Genomic DNA, 18379 nt, shown 5'->3' on the forward strand with positions numbered 1-18379 from the left:
AAACAGGGCAAGACTCGTAAAAGCAGAGCAGTCTCTTGCTCTCCTTCATTCTCACAGTTTCCTGTTCAAGGAGGCCATTTTGTAACTCAGCCTGGAGAAGGAGCACAACAAAGTTTGGCATTTGTTTTTGTTTTCTCTCTCCCACGGCAGGGAGTTTCTCAATCCACTTTGGACTTTCTCCTCTGCAGAGCAACTTCTTTGGACGAGAGAGGTGAAGGAGGGAAGGAAGAAGGTGGAGGAGGAGGAGAGGAGGGTAGTTTCCCCCTCTACACCCTCTGTCTGTCTTTCTTTTAAGAGCCTTTCACGCACATTGCTCATGTTTGTCATGCCTGGACTGTGAGAGGAGTGTGCGGGCGAGAAAGCGCGAAAGAAGTGGCTGAAAGCAGGAAAAAACGCTGCTTCCTGGATAAGGATTTCTTCCTTGATCTGCTGGGAGGGGGTGGACACAGGACACAGAGGAACTCTGCTCAGTGTGTGTGTGCCCCCCTCTCTCCTCCACTGAGACAGTTTGAATGACTGTGGGTTTTCTGAGAACTCTTGACTGCCCCTGGGCGTGTGTCCGTGAGTGTATATGTTGAGAGAGTCAGGACTCCGAATGGCTAACGCGAGCCCTTGTATGCCCTCAGGGGCCATGGCTCAGGTCTTCTTTCCTCCCGGGGGCTCCTCACCGCCCGGCTCCGCTGTGATGCAGCAGGGGACCCCCATATCAATGCCCTCTATGCCAGCTCAGGGTGGGTTTCCTGTGATGGACCTGTCACTAGGGCAGGGTCCTGGTGGGGCTTTGATGCCTTCACTGCCTCCTACTCCAGCAGGGGTGTCCTTCATCATCCAGATCGGCCTGACCAGAGAGTCTGTCCTGATGCCCCAGAGTGCAGACCTGGCTTATGTGAAACAAATCGCCTGCTCCATTGTCGACACAAAGGTAGGAAATGTGTGTGAAATCGTGTGTGTGTAAAACTGGGTGTTTGCTTTCTCCAGGTAGAAGGCTGTTCATGCACAAAGCCACACATTCATATCGGTTTTCAAGCTGCTTGTCAGATGACCAGTTTGGGTTGTACACTTGCTTTTCTTCTCTTCTTTCACTCTTTGTTTTTGTGTCCCGGTCTCACACTAAACCCTTTTTTGTTTACTATTCTCACAGGTAAATGACAGGGTTTAAACATGCAGCCAGACAAAGTGAACAGGCAGCTGTGACAGAGGGAATGTACAAAATGTCACAACTTTGCTCAGCTCTAATTACAGCAATTAGCATTTTTCCCCTCACACAGTTGGAGGAGAGCACTGCTCAGTGAGGCTTTGCCATGCCACATCTAGCGCAGCAGACTAGCAGAGGGATGTTTGGGACAGAGTCGGTTTAGTCTGGCTGTTTTTGCAACACATGTGCTGTGTACATGAGGTTTAAACAGAGGAAGCATAGTTCACTAATCGCAGCACTTATCTTACTGCATTGCACCTTCTGAGTTAAAAACAAGCATGTCTCGACATGCAGTTAAAATGCGAAAGTCAACATCCTTTTGTTGAGGAGCACCTTGACTTTATTATCAAGAAGGATCTGAAGTCTTCCATGCCTGTGACCTTAATCTGTGATGGCTCAAAGTCTCTTTCACTTCTTCTCAGTGCAACATCAGATGTTTTGCATTTGATGTCAAAATAACATCGGTTCACATCAGGTTAATTTTAGTCTCCTCACTGAGCGCTTCATTGATTTCTTTCTTCTTCTTTTTGCTGTCACCTATTGCTTTCATGTTTCCCCAGTCAAAAGCTGTAGCTGAAGGACCAGGCATTATGTAAAGGAAAAGTTCGCCCCAAAATGAAAATTCAGTCATTATCTACCCAGCCGGGTAAAGTTTCGTAGTCCACAAAACATTTCTGGAGCTTCACGGCACAACAGTGTTGCAGCATTCTCCTAAACAACTGAAGTAGATGGGGATTTGTTTTTTCAATTAGCTGCCCAAACAATTTCAGTAATTGTCAGTTTTTCTGTTCTTCTAGGGAACATACTTTTACTGCCTTGGCTTTTACTTTTGTGTGAGTGTGTACATCACTGCTTTTCTGTCTGCTCATTGAGTTTTTACTGGATGTTTTTACTTTTTTTGTCCACAGCAGCATTACAAATAACTACTGCAAATGATACCACTGTATTTAAAATTCAGCATTTTACTTTAATAACCTCAGAGACTTAATGTGAATTTCTCACAAGGTACATGGTGGTATAAGTAAAAGACCTTTGGGAATAGTAACACTAAGCAAATGTTTCTTCATTAGTGAACTGAAAACTTCAAAACAAACATGTGCAGGGTTGGGGAGGGGGGAGAAGAGCTAACATCCTCTTTGCAACAGGAAGCGATGGGTGTTATGGGAAATATGGTCTTTATTTGAGAACCGGCAGCAGATTGAGAAGGCCATGTGTTTTTATCTGCCAATTAAACTGGTAGGTGATTAGATTAGCAGATTTCCACTGCCTGCTCAGCAGCTTTGTAAAAACTCCCCACATTTGCAAATATTCCAGGAAATACTGGGTAGCTCTCTACAGCCAGCTTACCCACTCTGCTAATCTGCTTTTGTGCAGCACAGTCTTTGTTTTCCTCTCTCATGTGAGTGGTTCCCTGCCATGGTTTAATTCAGTGAGATAGATCTGCCGCTGGATCTTCCAACTGTTTCCATATGATGAAAACAGATATTGTTGGAATAAGTTTGAGATGTTGTGGTGGTGCTGCCTGTGCAATTCACTTGTGGCTTCATCTTCTTCTCTTCCCCTTTTTTGTGTTTTCTCAAGACAAACCAAAAGTACTCCCCTGAGTAATGTGAGAGAGGTTGTTGTTGTCGGGAGTTTTGATACTCTTACACTGTTCTTCTCCTTTGCCTTGCTCTTCCTGAGCTGTCATAAAATTCAAAGTTCCTTCCTTGCATAGTATTCGACTGATTGCCCGTAAAAAAGCACCAGAAATTGTCCAACGCCTGCAGCTGCTTCACAGTAAAGGACATCTCAAAGTACATTATCATATGACAGTTATTTTCATGTTAAAACGCTGCTTGCTGTATGAATTGAATGCATAGATTCACATTTTGCTGTACATTTGAATCACATGGGATTAACACTGTTGATAAGCTAATAAGAAACATGTGACAAGGAGACACTTGAGAACTCTGTGTCACAACACATGCTGAAAGGAGACATATGCTCATTTTCAGGTTCATCATTTTACTTTGGGTAACTACTAGAATATGTTTACCTGCTTTAAGGCTCAAAAAACACAGCGGTTTTCTCATACTGTCCAGTGCTGCAGCACCCTATCCCCCCTCTGTCTGAAACGCTCCTGTGTCTTTAAGGCCCCCCTCCTGAATACCCACTCTGCTCTGATTGGTAAGCTCACACATGCCTGAGCCAGCACTGCTTACAACAACAGAGCAGCTGTGCTAAATCAAGTCTGACGTGTCAAACTAGCCACAAGGCATAAATTATGCAAATGTGTGACATGGTGACTTAGTGTGATGTCAGAAAGTCACGGAATTAAAGGCGGGACTAATGATGACGCGTTTCAGGAGCAGTGTTTTCTGTGGGACAGAGGAGCTTCTGTTGGTGCAGACTTTGACCTTTTTAACTTTCAAGATTTTTTACATACCCAAGAAAAACTGAAAATCATAGAGCTTCTTACATGGCAACACTCATCTAGTCCTTCTGGATTCTTTCTGGAATGTTGATTCATCCTAAATATACATTGGGTACCAGTTTGCGGCTCCGTCTCCACAGAATCCAATTTAGACACAGACTCCGTAGTCAGCAAAAAACAGAGAAATTTGCATTCTTTTATGGTTTGCTTCTACCTCACTGTTTTCAACTTTTCAAGTCCCACTCTCCCGCTGCAACCAACTGACCAAACACACAAAACTTGAAGATCCACAAGTTTAAAAAAACAAAAACCCAAATATGTGATGCTGAATTCTGGGGAAATGTGTATAAAATGATGCATATATTTCAATTTGATAAACAAAAGAAACACTGTGTTTGTTGGGGGAGGGAAAGATAGTGAATACTACTGAACGAGAGGACTGGGGTGCATAGCTATTTAAATGTGCATAGTCAATTTAACCAGTCATAACCTGCAGGCTTGCAAGACATGCAAGAGAGATATCAAGATACTCCTGCCACTGATTTTGAGCAGAGCTCTGACCTCAGTCGACCGATCCAGAGCTGAGTTTTACTTTTGCTTTTTTGAAAATCAAGCAAGAGAAAAGAAATCTGACAAAAGTACTTTAAATCCCGCAAACAAAAAGACACTCTGAGCCTGATCTTTCCCAAGCCTTGCAAAGCCTTTCACACACACACACACACACACACACACACACACACACACACACACACACACACACACACACACACACACACACACACACACACACACACACACACACACACTCAGCAATCCCCCAAATCCCCTAAATACAGAACTCCTGCCCTGCTCGGAGCTCCAGCTTTAGGTGAGACATTTGGACAATAGACAGCTTGTCCTGGTCGGGCCAACTGAGTGCGACACATGAGTTGGACCATGTGCGTACGCATGAATGCCTACATTGGTGTGTTTAGAGGGGCTGTGAAGGCAGGCCGGTACCCCACACCCCCGCCCACGTTCATCCATCTCTCCCATCCCAGAAAGGGTGAGTCACCGGCTCTGTTTATTCACAGGCTCCCTGCTTGTGTTCCATTGACACGTTTTTCCATTCACTTCTCTGCGGAGGAGCACAGAGGAGCTTCAACTCCCGACACCACCCCTGAGTTAATAGTCATCTGACAGGTCTCATGATCTGAGCATTAACCCCACTCTTTGAGGCCGTCAAAATCAGTCACAAACAGCATCCAGACTCCACACTTCCCACACCTTTCTGAAGTCTAACCTGGCTCTATACACCTGGCAATAATGCTCGCCAAAATCCCATTTAGTCGGCCCCTCCTCCCTCCTCCTCCACCTCCTCCTGATGGAACAAGAACTAATAGTGTGGAAACCAGAGGTCTGTCTCCATTCAACCATGATGCAGCTCTGGTGCATTTGCTCTTTTGTTGGACAGGCCTCACTGACTCCCTTCTTCTGCCTCTGCCGCTATTTCCTCTCCTCAGTTTACCTTTTAGTTCCCCCCATGACAATGTTCTCATTCTACAGCCTGGAAATAAGACTTGGATGCTTTGTCGCTCCTAATGATGATGATGTGCGAGGTGTTTCCTGAAAATGTAACCATAATATAAATATAAATCATCTCCTTTCCTTTCCTTTCCTTCCTCTCTTCTTTCCTTCTTTCTCCTCTCCTCTCCTCCTTGTTTCCTGGTATGAAAAGCTACTGACGTTTGTTTCCTCTTACTCTCTTTGGCACATGTCCCTCCTGCTCTTCCTCCTCTCGTGCCTTCGCCTCTCTACCTCCTCTCTAAATCCTGTACTTCCTCTCCTTATCCGCTCATCTCCGGTCCCCTCTGCCTGCCTTATCATCGACTTCCTCTCACGCTCCGCTGCCTCCTCTTCCTCCTCGCATCCCACCTCCTGTTCATCCACTCACCCCCCCCAACCCCCTCATCCACCCACTGCCACAGCCTGGCTGTCAGTCTCACCTTTTCTTTTGGTTGTTTGCCTCCTTGCACGCTTCCAGTCAGTGGAAAAATATGGGGGGGAATTCACACTCAGGACAGGACAATACAAGTTGGAGCATTTATACTTTCTAGGACGTGATGAGTCAAAAATCCCCTACTCCCGAACAGAATGATTCATGTTTTCCAGTGATTGTTAGACATCAGCTACACGTTAAGCCAAGCCATACAGTTTAAAAACACACGGAGCAGTACAGTGAACATGCTGTATGGTCACAGCTTGCTCTGGCTTTGTGTTCCCCCACTTCACCTAGTTTGCCAAAAGGTGTGTCAGCTTAACGGTTTCCATTCTTCTGACGCCAGCAACTTGTTGTATTTCGTCATCAGTGAGATGCGCAGCAATTTTGTGTTGACGTCAGTGGGTGTGTTACAGTGTGTGTGAGTGTAAGCGAGAACCTGTTGAGTCTTGTCAGTGTCACCCATGGTCACATTACTGGATTGTTGAGCGTGTCAGCAGGCTAATCTGTGATGAGTTACGACACATTTAACAGCCAGCGAGCTGTGTCGGATCCAGCAGTGGAGGAAGCACTCTATATAAATATATTATTATACACTATCATGTTAAATGTCAGTTTAGCACGCTAGAGAATGCCATTTAGTTCTGGAACAAGTTAATCTAGTTCTGCATTTTGTAACAAGGAAATCTCTGATTAAAGTGTAAAATGAGGCAGCAGCTTCTTCTTGTTCTTCATTTAGATGATTAGAAACACAAAGAAATATCAGCAACCACACACACACAAACACACACAGCTGCGACAGAGAGCCCCTGCCCTGGCCATTGTTTCCACCTCCGTTTTGGAAGGGGCTGTTTCTTTATCTCCCTCCCTGGAGAAGCAGTTTGGCCCTGGGAATGGGATCATACACACCACCTCCTGTTTACCTCACTCTCTTGCACATGTATTCTGCACACACACACATTGTAAAGTAACAGTTGGCCCTGATTTTCCAGATAAAGGCCCAGTGTGACAGACAAGGTCGTATTGTTTGTGTGAAAACAACAAGGTTCCGTGTTGAGCGGTGCTGTAGGTGAGGACACTGACTTAATTTGGTCTAAATTACAACCGGCAGCCACACTTTCATTCTCTTTCCTGATCTGAGGTCATGCGGTAGGGTGGGTGGGGGGGGTTGTCTTGCTGCTTGGATTATTAAAAAGCCTCCCATATGTGTCAGAGCGACTGGGCAAATACACTCTGCTTATCAGCCCAAACCTTTGTTGGTCAATGAATAAATGCCAGTCAATTAGCGGGACACTGGCAGGTGGACGTACAAGTGAAAGGACAAACCACGCCTCTGTCAGGCTGCAGGACATTTGATGGCTGAGTGAAGATAACAAACCAAATTCACCAAATGCTCTGAATCTCACATAGGTTATAATAGTTTTATCTGTAAAGAGCATGGCGTCTATTTTCAAAATGTATCACTTCTGCCTCTCTCTCCTTGTGTGTGTCTCTCGCTCTCCCACATTTGCATGGTAGCGGAACAGCTTTGCATGACTGACCGTGCTTGGCGTCTCCTGGCTGTTTGGCGGTGAGCTGCTGGGTAAGCTTAGCTCGCACAAGGACATTTGATTATTCAAATCACACACCGCTGCCCGGAGCCCGGTGGCAGGGGTGTATGTATCAGACGTAGATGATAGATGGAGATTTGAAGGGTTTGAATTTTTGAGTAGAAGCTGAGCTTGTGATCTTGAAACGACAATTTGGGAGAATGCACAAAGCTAATCTGTCGCACTGGCGAGTGTATTAAAGGAATGTTTGATGAGGTGATGAGGCAAGAAACGGTCATCATACAGGTTTTAAAATGTATTTTAAATGAGAAACCATCTTGTGATGGGGCAGTCATCCCCCCTGGTGCTCCTATGTTTGAAAAAACACTGCGAAAGTGCTCTCTTGGATGCCCCTATGGTAGATAAAATATGATAAAGTGCCCTTCCAGTGGACAAAACATGGTGAAATGTCCTCTTGGGTGCTGGTGCCCCGCCTCATACAGCTAGTGCCCTTTAATTTTATTTTCCCCTCCTGCACCTCGAACATCCTGAGTCCGCCACTGCTACTCAGTACTCATGGCAGGGCTCCAGACTAATTATTCACACTGGCTGAACTGGTGCACCTAACCTTTTCATTAAACATTAAAATCTGTCCACAGTCTGACGGACATATAAACACCTGGCAAAATTCTCAAACTTCTGCTGTGTTGGTGCCTGTGACAGTGGGGCTCTCCAGGACCACAAATTGCTATGATGACACACACACACACAGATTCACAAGGTGTAAACTTTGCCAGTTAACACTGTCGCGACTGGTGACAAACCCAAGTTCTGCCGATTTTATCTGGAAGAGAAAAAGAAGATGAACTTTAATTATTACTCAAACTGTCCACTTTAAAGCTGCTGTAACCGTTTTGCAGCAATCTCCCCCCTCCACTCTACATTACCACATGAATACAGGGCGGTAATCGCCAGTCATAGCAGCAAACAGGAGGATCCTGCTCTCCACCTCCACCTCTTTATGGAGATCTCTGTCCTGATTGGATGAAGTGGGCAGGGATACCAGAAAGTTTATTTTCTCTTTTACTGCATGAACAGGGGGAGGGGAGACATGTGTTACTGAACAGTCTATAAAAGAGATTACTATTGGAATATAGAGCTATTTATCACTTTTAGATTTAGACTTTAATGAGAGACTGACTTCCTGTTCACCTTCAAACATTTCTCTTCTTTGGAAGTTTTAGTCTAAAGGTCCTATTGTAATTGTGCAAGCACAACAACAAGACGGGCCGTGTGGACGTCTTCAAGCGCACCTGCTATTTTTGTTCATGTATGTGCAACAGAGCAAAGTGCAAGAGTGCTGAGTGAAGGTGAATATAGACCAGAGAGAGGTGGGGTGATTAATACATACTCACCGAGCCGGTCACATCAGCGGTCTCATGGCTCTGAAGCAGCTGATTCTGTATCTCACACAAGACCTGGTCACATCATATCTTAAAATGTGACACAGGAGTGCACCATCATGCATTTAAAACATCAAACGCCACTTTTGCTAGAAATGAAGCTGGAAAAGAGGCAATGATACTCAGAAAGGATCGACCGCTGTACTCTGACGTCTCCCCTACATAAACGACATAATGCTGAGTGTGTGTAGAATTGTATGGATTATTTTGCACCAGTCTGGTGTAACTTGTAAGGGACTTATCAAAGTAAACACACTGGATAACTGTGTGTAATGTCACTGCACTCTGGTGGGGAAAAATATCTCCAATCAGATGCTGCAGATCATCAACATATCTGTGCAGCTGCCTTCAGGTGGCTGTAGAGATTTAATGAAATGCAGCAGAGGGTCTTCAATGGGGTCAAGTGTTTTCATAACCAGTAGAAATAACAGCCAAAACTAGTAATATGAGGCCCAAGTTGTAATAAAGTGGAATTATCCTTTAAGGCCTACCTGATTTTTGTGTCATTCATGTATTTCCTAGGCCCCTGCATTCCTTCTCTTGATCTGAGCAAAGGAGACCTTATGATACTAATCCAGCGATTAGCATCAGTAAAAACGATTTTGTGCTGTAATCCAATTGGGAGCCTCAGAGCAGAGCTGAGCGGCATTCGGTGGGAAGTGATCATGCAGAGAGTTTGTACGAGCTGGTTAGAGAGAATTTCTTTGCGTGTCAGAGAAAGTACACAACACAGGGCCCTTTGAGCGCAGGGAGAGCACTGCAGATCAAGGACAGATAAACACACACACACTTTCATAACACAGAGAGAGGCTGAAGTGATGTTTGTTAGTAACCGCCATCGAAATGTCACACTTTTGGTTCTTCTTTTTGGTTCTTGGACACGAGCTCAGTGAAAAACGGGGAGAGGTGAATCAGGACAGCTCATGAAATTATTTTCTCTAATAATGTCCAATAAGGTGTGTGAAATGAGCTTGTGAGAGCAGACAATGGGCTCAGTGTGAAGGTTGACAGGGTGGGTTAGGTTCGTCTGGGGCACTACAGCAGTGTGGCCCAGACACATGAGGTGCTTGTGAGTGTGTGTGTGTGTGTGTGTGTGTGTGTGTCTGCATGCAGAGGACTCTCAGTCATGAGGGCAAATGGGCAAAACCACAGTCTTACCTCAGAAGATAAACACATGACATCAATATTGAAGACTGGTCAGTGGAAGAAGCAGCTGGAAATAACGTGTATCCATCAGTTCGGCAGTTTGGGAGAAGCTTTTTTATTTTCTTCCAGACAGTAAGATGAGAAATTTAATACCAGTATCTCATGCAGTGCAGTGGTGAAAAGTAACTAAGTGCAATTTTAAAGGAACTTGTACTTTACTTACTATTGTATTTTTTACCCTACTACATTTATTTGATACCTTCAGTTGCTTGTTATTTTGTTAAAATTACCCCCACCTGTATCAGCTGCAACATTAAAGTAATGCTCACACATGAATGCATCAACAATTATAATCCAGTAACATACATTATTCTGAAATAGACCATTCTGCATTATGAGTTGCTTAACTTTTGGTATTTTAAGTATATTTGGATGCTTTTGCAGAATAACAGAGCATTTCTACACTGTTGTATTGATACTTAAAGGAGACCTATTATGTTTTTTAGTTTTTTTCCATTCCTTCAGTGTTTTCTATGTTCATGTAAAAGATCTTGAAAGTTTAAAAGGTTTGTACCAACAGAAGCTGACCAATCAGGAGGGGGAACATAGTGTTTCAGACAGAGAGGGAATACAGTGCTGCAGCGCTGGACATGTAAACCTAGTCTAGTAGTAGACCAAAATAAAATTATGAACCTGAATATGAGCATTTGTCTCGTTTTAAAGGTCCAATTTGTAAGAAAGTTGATTTTTGAGTCTTATTCCCAACTCGTCAAATACTGACACTTTGGGATGGCGGCTTTTCCGACCTACAATCCCAAAGCCTCAGTATATGACGAGCTGGAAATGAGACTCAAAAATCACCTTTCTTACAAACTGGACCTTAAAGTAAAAGATCTGAATACTTCTTCTACCACTGCTCTCATGTTAGTCAACTTAAAGACGAGAAGCTCGAGCCAGAAGACGGCTAACTTAGCTGAGCAAAAAGACCAGAAACAGGAAGAAATATCTATCCTGGCTCTGACCAAAGGGAAGAAAATCCACCAACCAACACCTCTAAAGGTCACAAAATAACCCTTTGTAATTCTCTGCCAGAAAGTAAATAAGCATATTTCCCAAACTGTTAAACTATCGGTTTAATTCTCGATGAAGGCTGTTGTAATTCAGTAAAGACAGGAATGCACACAGTTACATATCTGCTTTACCTTAATTTATTCTTTTATCACACACCTAGTCAAACATGTAAATTAAACTTACACACCGTAATACTATGCCGGTACAACCACTTTGATATGACATCAAAATAATCATAGGTAATTTAACTTAATTATCATGTCGATGTGGTTGCAGTGAACAAGAGGGTGTCTCCTCTGTATGTATCTGTATGGTGACAGTATTTGTGCAGAGAAAAACCCAAACTAAAGGACGGTGTAGTGGATTTAAGATTACATATTTCAATGAAAGTGTTTGGGTTTTGTAAGAATTTAAGCATCAGCTGCTCAGCTAACCACATGCTTGTCATATGACTGGAGTTCAGTATAGCCTCCAGCATTTGCTTCGCTCCCTTTTTCCCTCTTTTTTAATTAGGGTTTAAAGCCCCGTCGCACATAGGAGAGAGAGGAGAGGGGTGAAAAGAGGGAAAGAAAGAGCAGCATGTGGAGAGGAGAGAGGGGGAACAGGCATAAAGGAAGAGGGGATGACTCAGAGTGCAGTAATGTGCCTATTGTGGCCCTCAGCATGCAGCTCTGAGTGTTTGTGTGTCCAGGGCACTCTGGGCACATGGAGAATGTGCAAACACTGATGCCACAGTGTGCGTGTGTGTGTGTGTGCGGTTTTTCTTTATGATCACTCCTTAATCGACCTCCTTAAGGCAGGTTAATCTACCAAAGCTCATAATATGTAAATGAACCCCTGCAGCACCTGTGTTTACATCAGTCATTTCTCTCTTTCTATCATTATCACTCATTTGATTTTTGTTTTTGGTGTTGCATCGGATCTGAAGGCACCTTCAACATTATGGGGACTTTTTCCGATGTCAGTGCAGTCAGATGCATCAACAGTGACTGGGACGTCACGCTGTAATTCATGAGCAGTCATGCAGAGATGTTATAACGCCCCAAGCTCATATTTCAACATGATTGTGACCTACTGCGCATGAAAACAATCATTTCTGTCAGTTCTGCAGAGACAATAATGTACTAATTAAGGTACATGTAACAACCAGCCAGGCTAGTCTGTTATTAGATCAAACTAGCTCATGGTCCTGTCAGAGAGAAATCTGACTGGATGTGGATTTAAATTGCCGTAGGCTGGTTCTTTGTTTCCTCCGCCTCTCTTTATGTGCAAAATTCAAGACGAAAGTTGTTCTGCTTCAAGATAAAAGTTGTTCTGCTTCAGCACGATGGTAAAGTTGTGGAAAATGAATGATGGAAAGTGAAGGACATGCTTTCGCTTCTTCTTCTTTTATATCCTGTGTTGTGTTGTAGGTGCACCATGTGTTGCTATGCTACTCCAACACCACGGAGTAGACTGATTAGCAAATGAACCATGTCTCTAACATGCAGCTCATGCCATTACAATGCAATAAGTTACAGTCGTTGTGGTTTTGATATCTTGTTTGACGTCTTCACAGTGTTTTTGTAACAAAACTTTATAGAAACACATTGATTTTCATTTTCTTTTTGGAAACTAACTGGAGATTTTTGACCTATCTGGATGGGAACCTACATAATATCACTTCATAAAATATGCATTTACCACTTTTATAACTACTCGCTCTGTATGCATTCCTGTATCGATGCTTCAGGGCTTTCAAACTGTAGCAAACATTGTCTGTGCAGTGACTCTCAACTGTAGCGCAAGTACACACAGTTCCTCACCTCTGCATGAGAGAAACTAACCCTCCAAACCTCTAAAGCAACTAAAAAATTCAACATTCAGTTACAAAGATATAATTACAGTGAATAATCCATGTAAACAGATGCTTCAGATATGCCTTGTACAGTATTTTGCCTTGTTTTCAATGCAAAGCAATTAGTTTGCAAGCAACTTTAAAAGTCATGTTGCTCTTGTGGCCTAGGGGTTACGGTGCTGTGCATTTAATTGCAATATCCCTGGTTCAAGTCTGGTTTAGGGTTGCATGTCATCCCTCATCTCTCTCTCCCCATGTTATTTCCTGTTGACTCCTTGAAGGGTAAGCTCACCCAACAATAAAAATGTCAGGTGAATTTTTGTAATTAATAAAACATTTCTGGAGCTTCAAAATAGCGTTGCAGGATTCTCCTAAGTAGATGGGGACTTTTAAAATGTGAAAAAAACCAAAACAACATAAAATGGCTCCATACAGCTTGATTGGCGTAATCCAAGTCTCTGGAAGCCCCAGAATCCTAATTTGATTTGAAAAGATGTTATTTATAACCTTGAAGCACAGTTGAGCTTGTGCAAGCACTTCAGACAGGTTGCATGCTAACACTTTTAGCTTAGCAGCCACAGTGAAGATTTGGTTTAAAAGGGGGTGTAAATAACGTCTTTTCAAATCAGTTTCGGATTTGGGGCTTTTGGAGAAACAGTTGTTTCGGAGAATGCTGCAACGATGTTTTCCTGTGAAGCGCCAGAAATGTTTTGTGGACGACCCAACTTTTGGTATGGGAGTGATTAGATACTAAATAAATTTTCATTTTTGGATGAACTTATCCTTTAATAAAGGCATGAAACACCCCACAAAACCCTTCTATTGATGCCAACAGAACATATTACTTTATATATTTATAATAATGTTGTTTAGCTGAGTTGCGAAAATGTGCAAACAGCCTTCAAAACCACCAACAATTACCAAAAGGTACTACTGCAGCAAAGCTTAAAAAGAGGTATTTCAGCAAAGATTTGACCAAAATATTTTTTATTTTTTACTTCAAAATAATAATAATAATAATATATGCATTATAATATCTTTTAACAACTTTACCGTTATACTTTGTTGGTTTGTGTACTTGGGGAAAGGTAATGTTGGTTGTTTAACAATGAAGAAAACAACTCCCATGAGTTAGAGGCAGAAATAATACTGTGCTTTTATTGACACAAAATGAATATGATATTTAGTTTCTGTAAAATATATATAAAAAGACAACCTTGCATGTGACTTTTATGCTAAAACACAAAGAAGTCTGATGAAGTAGTTTAAACGTCAGCTCTCATTTTGTTTCCATCTCAGACTCGCCTTCTCTTCTCTTACTCAGGCCTGTTTTCTGTCTCTCCCTCTTGTCATGAATCACTGAGTTGTTCATTGTACAGAGTGGGCTGAATCCAATGTTCCTATCAACTTACCTGGTCAGAACCAAGCCAAGGAAAGACAGAGAGGAGGAGGAGGAGGATGGGTGGGGGCTGCCAACAAAGGCTGGTTCAGAATAGCAGTGCGTGTCTCCTTTATCCTCAGACCCCTCTCTCATGCCCGGTCACGGCTCTCATGTTACCTCTCCGTCCTCCTTGATGCTCGGAGCAGAATGAGACGCTTTGTCCCTGTGCTCCTGCTCGAGACTAAGCCTCTTCCACTCGCTGGCTGTGCACACACACATACATACACACACACACACACACACACGCACTGAACAGAGCTCTTTACGTCTGTCTCTTCTATGAACTTTGTCCATTTCAATCAACTGTATGATCTCTCTGTTTGGTCTCCTCACTGTCATGTACTCTGAACTCTGCATCTGCTTTAGCTTGATCTCCACGCTCCTGTGTGGCAATAAGTCTTTGATTTTTTTTTTAATTTCTTTGACTCACTTCATGTAAAATCATGTATGCATGTGTGTTGTGTGTTGCATATTTAGACTGTCACTGCTGCATTTTGTGTTTGTATGCATACAGTCCTGGCTGATTGTGTGTGTATGGGTCATGCGCATTGGTTTTTTACACTCCCCCTCCAGTCTCTCAGGTTTACACAGTTATCTCTGGTATGCAGAAACTAGCAGGTCAGGAATGTTAACCTGATTACGTCTGTGCTCCCCATGATGATACGCACACATTCACGCACACACATGAGTAAGGGGAAAATATGAAGTCAAAGTGTAAAGTACAGTAGAGAAGCTGGGCTCATTATATAGAACATGACGAGCTACCAACCGATACGAAATGCTAGAAAAACATCGAGAGCTTTTAGAAGACTTGAAAAGACTTTAGAGAACGGACCTCTCTAATCAAAGTGTTGGCTTTCTTTTGTTTTGCTTGTCATACTGTTCAAATTTTCATATCAAACTATCTTTGCATTAAAGGAGACGTATAATGCTCATTTTCAGATTCATATTTTTATTTTGGGTCACTGCTAGAATAGTTTTCACATTCTGTCCACTGCTGCAGCACTGTATTCCCCCTCTGTCTGAAATGCTCTGTTTGAGCTCTTTAAGCTCGTTGTGTGATGTCACAAAAACACAGAATGAAAGGCAAGACTAATGACGAGGCGTTTCAGGAGCAGTGTTTTCTGTTGGAGAGAGGAGCTTCTGTTGGTGTGGACTTTGAACTTTTTAACTTTCAAGATCTTTAACATGCACAAGAACATATAGAAGGAAGGAAAGGAAAAAAAAACAACTAAAAACCAAATGAAATTTGAACATTCAGGGGTAGAAAGACTCAAAAACAAACACACAGCAGTAGAGTCTGATGTGCTAATCAGTTTCAAACATAAATCGAAACGAGAAATGTGGGTATTCTTGAAGAGCTATTTTTTAAAATCCCAGTATTTGCTGGCCCTGTAGCTCTTTGATCCCACAAACTCATGAGAAACATTTACTGTACATAAAACTAGTAGCTTACAATGATTTCTTCTGCCATTCTTGTCCATGAGTAAAGTAATTGTCAAACCAAAGATAAGTGACTGACAGCTGCACAGACCTGCATTTTCTTTTGTTTTCGAAAACACCCTATTTTTAGCATCAGCCGAACAATAAAACTTTCTTTATCAGCCAGAGAAGTCCCATTGGTTTAAAACATTGTTCCTGTGTCTCATGTCCTTCCTCGGTATCATGTTTAAATAGGAAACAAATCAAATCCAGGAAGAGAGAAGCTTTTGCATTTGCCCTTTTAATGTCTCATTGTAACAATCATGATTGTACTGATTGTTATTATTTCCACTGATAAACTGCATCCTGCTGCACAAGCTCTCAACTTGCTTTGAACCTCCTACCACATGTGTACTGTATGTTGTCACACAGGTACACACACACCTGTGTGGGTGTTTCTCTGTGTGAGCGTGTGTTGGTGTCTATGTGAGAGAGAACGCGTCTCAACACAAAATCACAATCAACTGTCAAGTGAATCAATAAGTTATGGGTCGTGACATCATGAGCGAGCATGGGAAACTACGCTTTTTCACTTGTCCTTCCTTGTGTACACACTTTCTGCGTTAATTCATCTTCATTTTGTTCTGCTTCTTTGTGTCTGCCATGCCCAGCGGTTAGCTGACGTCATGGGTGTCACGTCATTCCCTGTCCTGCCGGTACACAGCTGTCACTCACTCCTGTGATTTAATACGTGTTGCGAGCGTAAAACCAACAGATCCTGTGCACTTCTTGTTTTCCTAAAGGCGGCACAGACGCTACAGGTGCCTGAGGGCACAGAGAGGGCAGGGATGGCTGTCATTTTTGTCATCTGCTCCATCTCTATGTCAGCGTGTGACCTCACTGGAGTTAAAAATAACACGCTGGTCCAGTCACACGTTAGTTCCGTCACCGACACTGTCAGCAAAAGGAAAAATTCCTGCGTTGCACCAAGTTGTTGTCAGGAGCTAATGAGGGCGGATCGTTGACGTCTTTACATGCCCGTTGCCAGGGCAACCCCTCATTAAACACTTCATCACTTTCAGAAAGGTGGGGCGGTTCTTTCTGAGTCCCGTGCCTGACATGTTAACAAGGAAAGAGAGAGATGTGGTCCAACTATTAGCATGGTTTATGTAAATAGAAATGCACACACCCACACACACACACACACACACACACACACACACACATATACACCCTCCATCATCATCCTCGAGAATGTGAGTGTGTACATGCAAACACGTGTTCAGAGGCTGTCTGATTTTTTACACAGTGAGACGTGGATGTTTACACAATGTCTGTTGTTTGAAGGGATGCAGCGTGTTTCCTCTTGACTATAAAATGGCTGGATCAGGTTCCTGTTGTGATAACCAGCTTCTGTTGCAGAAACACATCAGCGTGCAAGACCATGTAGGGCTATAGAGGTCACACTGTTTACAGAGCTCGGTGTCACACGCGGCGCGTTTTGTGTTTTATCCATGCTGATCTTCAGTCGTTGGGCCTGATTGATTCTACAGAACTGCAGTGTTTCTGTAACACACTTCACTGTGTAAACACATATCCAGCTACTGTCACTCTGTAACATCTCAATCCACCAGTTGTTCTGAAGCAACAACCGCAGCAGCTCACAGTGGCTGGAGATCATTTTTATTCCATTTCAGTCTTAACTACTGAACACAAAACTGACAATTTAGTCAATTATTCTGTTAAGCCAGTGCCTCAAAGTGTGACAAAATGGCATGCTTTTACCTGTAAAAAAAAAAAAAAAGACCCTGTCATTTCACAGCAGACACCATTATCCCTCTACACCAGCTAGATCCTGAGATGGCAGTCGTTTGATTGACAGCAGATAGGAGCTTATATACCCGACCTAGAGCCTACAACAGCCATTGATGTCATCTACAGGTTAACCCAGAATGTGGCATTTCAGCTGTACTTCAGCCGTTTTCAGGTCTTGATGAACTGGTTGGATGGCTCTTAAACACTTCAACATCCACATAAACTACATCACCTGAATAATTAGCTGCTATTACAGCCTTTTTTCTTTTAAATTATATTTTCATTACCGTGCGTGTGTCTATGTCTGGCTTTTTTCTGCGACTGGGGTCACTGCCTTATATTTAACATGCTGTCATTCTTCCTCCTCAGACCCACATCGTATGTTTATACACACATTACTTCACACCTTTGTAGAGCGATGAACCACATGCTCAAGTTTGCTGTTTCCTGTGTCAAGTAGGTAACATTAGTACTCAAAATACTGCTAATGCTGATTGTAGCACTATGGTAAAATACTGCTACTAAAAAAATATGTGAAACTAATGGTATATGGCGCATAGACTTTTACAATATACAATGAAATAGAGTCAGAAAAGTCCTTTCTTTGTCAGTTGATGGACTTCGTGGAGTTTCCCCTCACATCTGGAAACACATGCCAATGTGTTGATGTCGAAGGAACTACCAGCAACAACCCCTAATCATGCAAGTGCCCTGTTCCCTGGGTGAATTCACAATGTTACAGGTTGTGATGAAGTAAAACTAAGGAGGGTATGAAGCAACAAACATCCGTACAATTGCATTAATACCCCTTTTATAAGAATAAATCCATCAGTGAGTCACTAAGCAGGCTTGATCAAAGTTGCTGCATTAATCGAATTATGTGTGAGTGTGTGCGTGTGCTTGTGTGTTTGGTGGTTGAAGGTGGCTCATGCTGAGCTGCTGGAGGGGAAATGATGGGGAGGATGAAAAGCAGAAGCAGGCGGCTTTCTCAGCAGGACATAAAAGTCTTTGTGTTCTTCACACACACGGCGTCTTTATATAAAGAGGGTCTATATTTAAAAGCTAC

General features: G+C 42.8%; 1 protein-coding gene across 2 annotated transcripts in view; it reads left to right on the forward strand.

Moving 5' to 3' along the window:
* Positions 1 to 18379, forward strand: part of prkd2 (protein kinase D2) — a 39837-nt gene continuing 21458 nt past the window's right edge. Inside the window, exon 1 of one of the 2 annotated variants that reach the window (XM_073485110.1) lies at positions 1 to 922. In XM_073485110.1, coding sequence (XP_073341211.1) covers positions 572 to 922 — 351 coding nt within the window. In that variant the 5' untranslated portion in view covers positions 1 to 571. The remainder of the gene's footprint in view (positions 923 to 18379) is intronic. The other variant, XM_073485102.1, reaches the window with a different exon arrangement.

Source organism: Pagrus major, chromosome 2 (assembly GCF_040436345.1).
Source record: "Pagrus major chromosome 2, Pma_NU_1.0".
NCBI classification, from domain to species: Eukaryota; Metazoa; Chordata; class Actinopteri; order Spariformes; family Sparidae; genus Pagrus; species Pagrus major.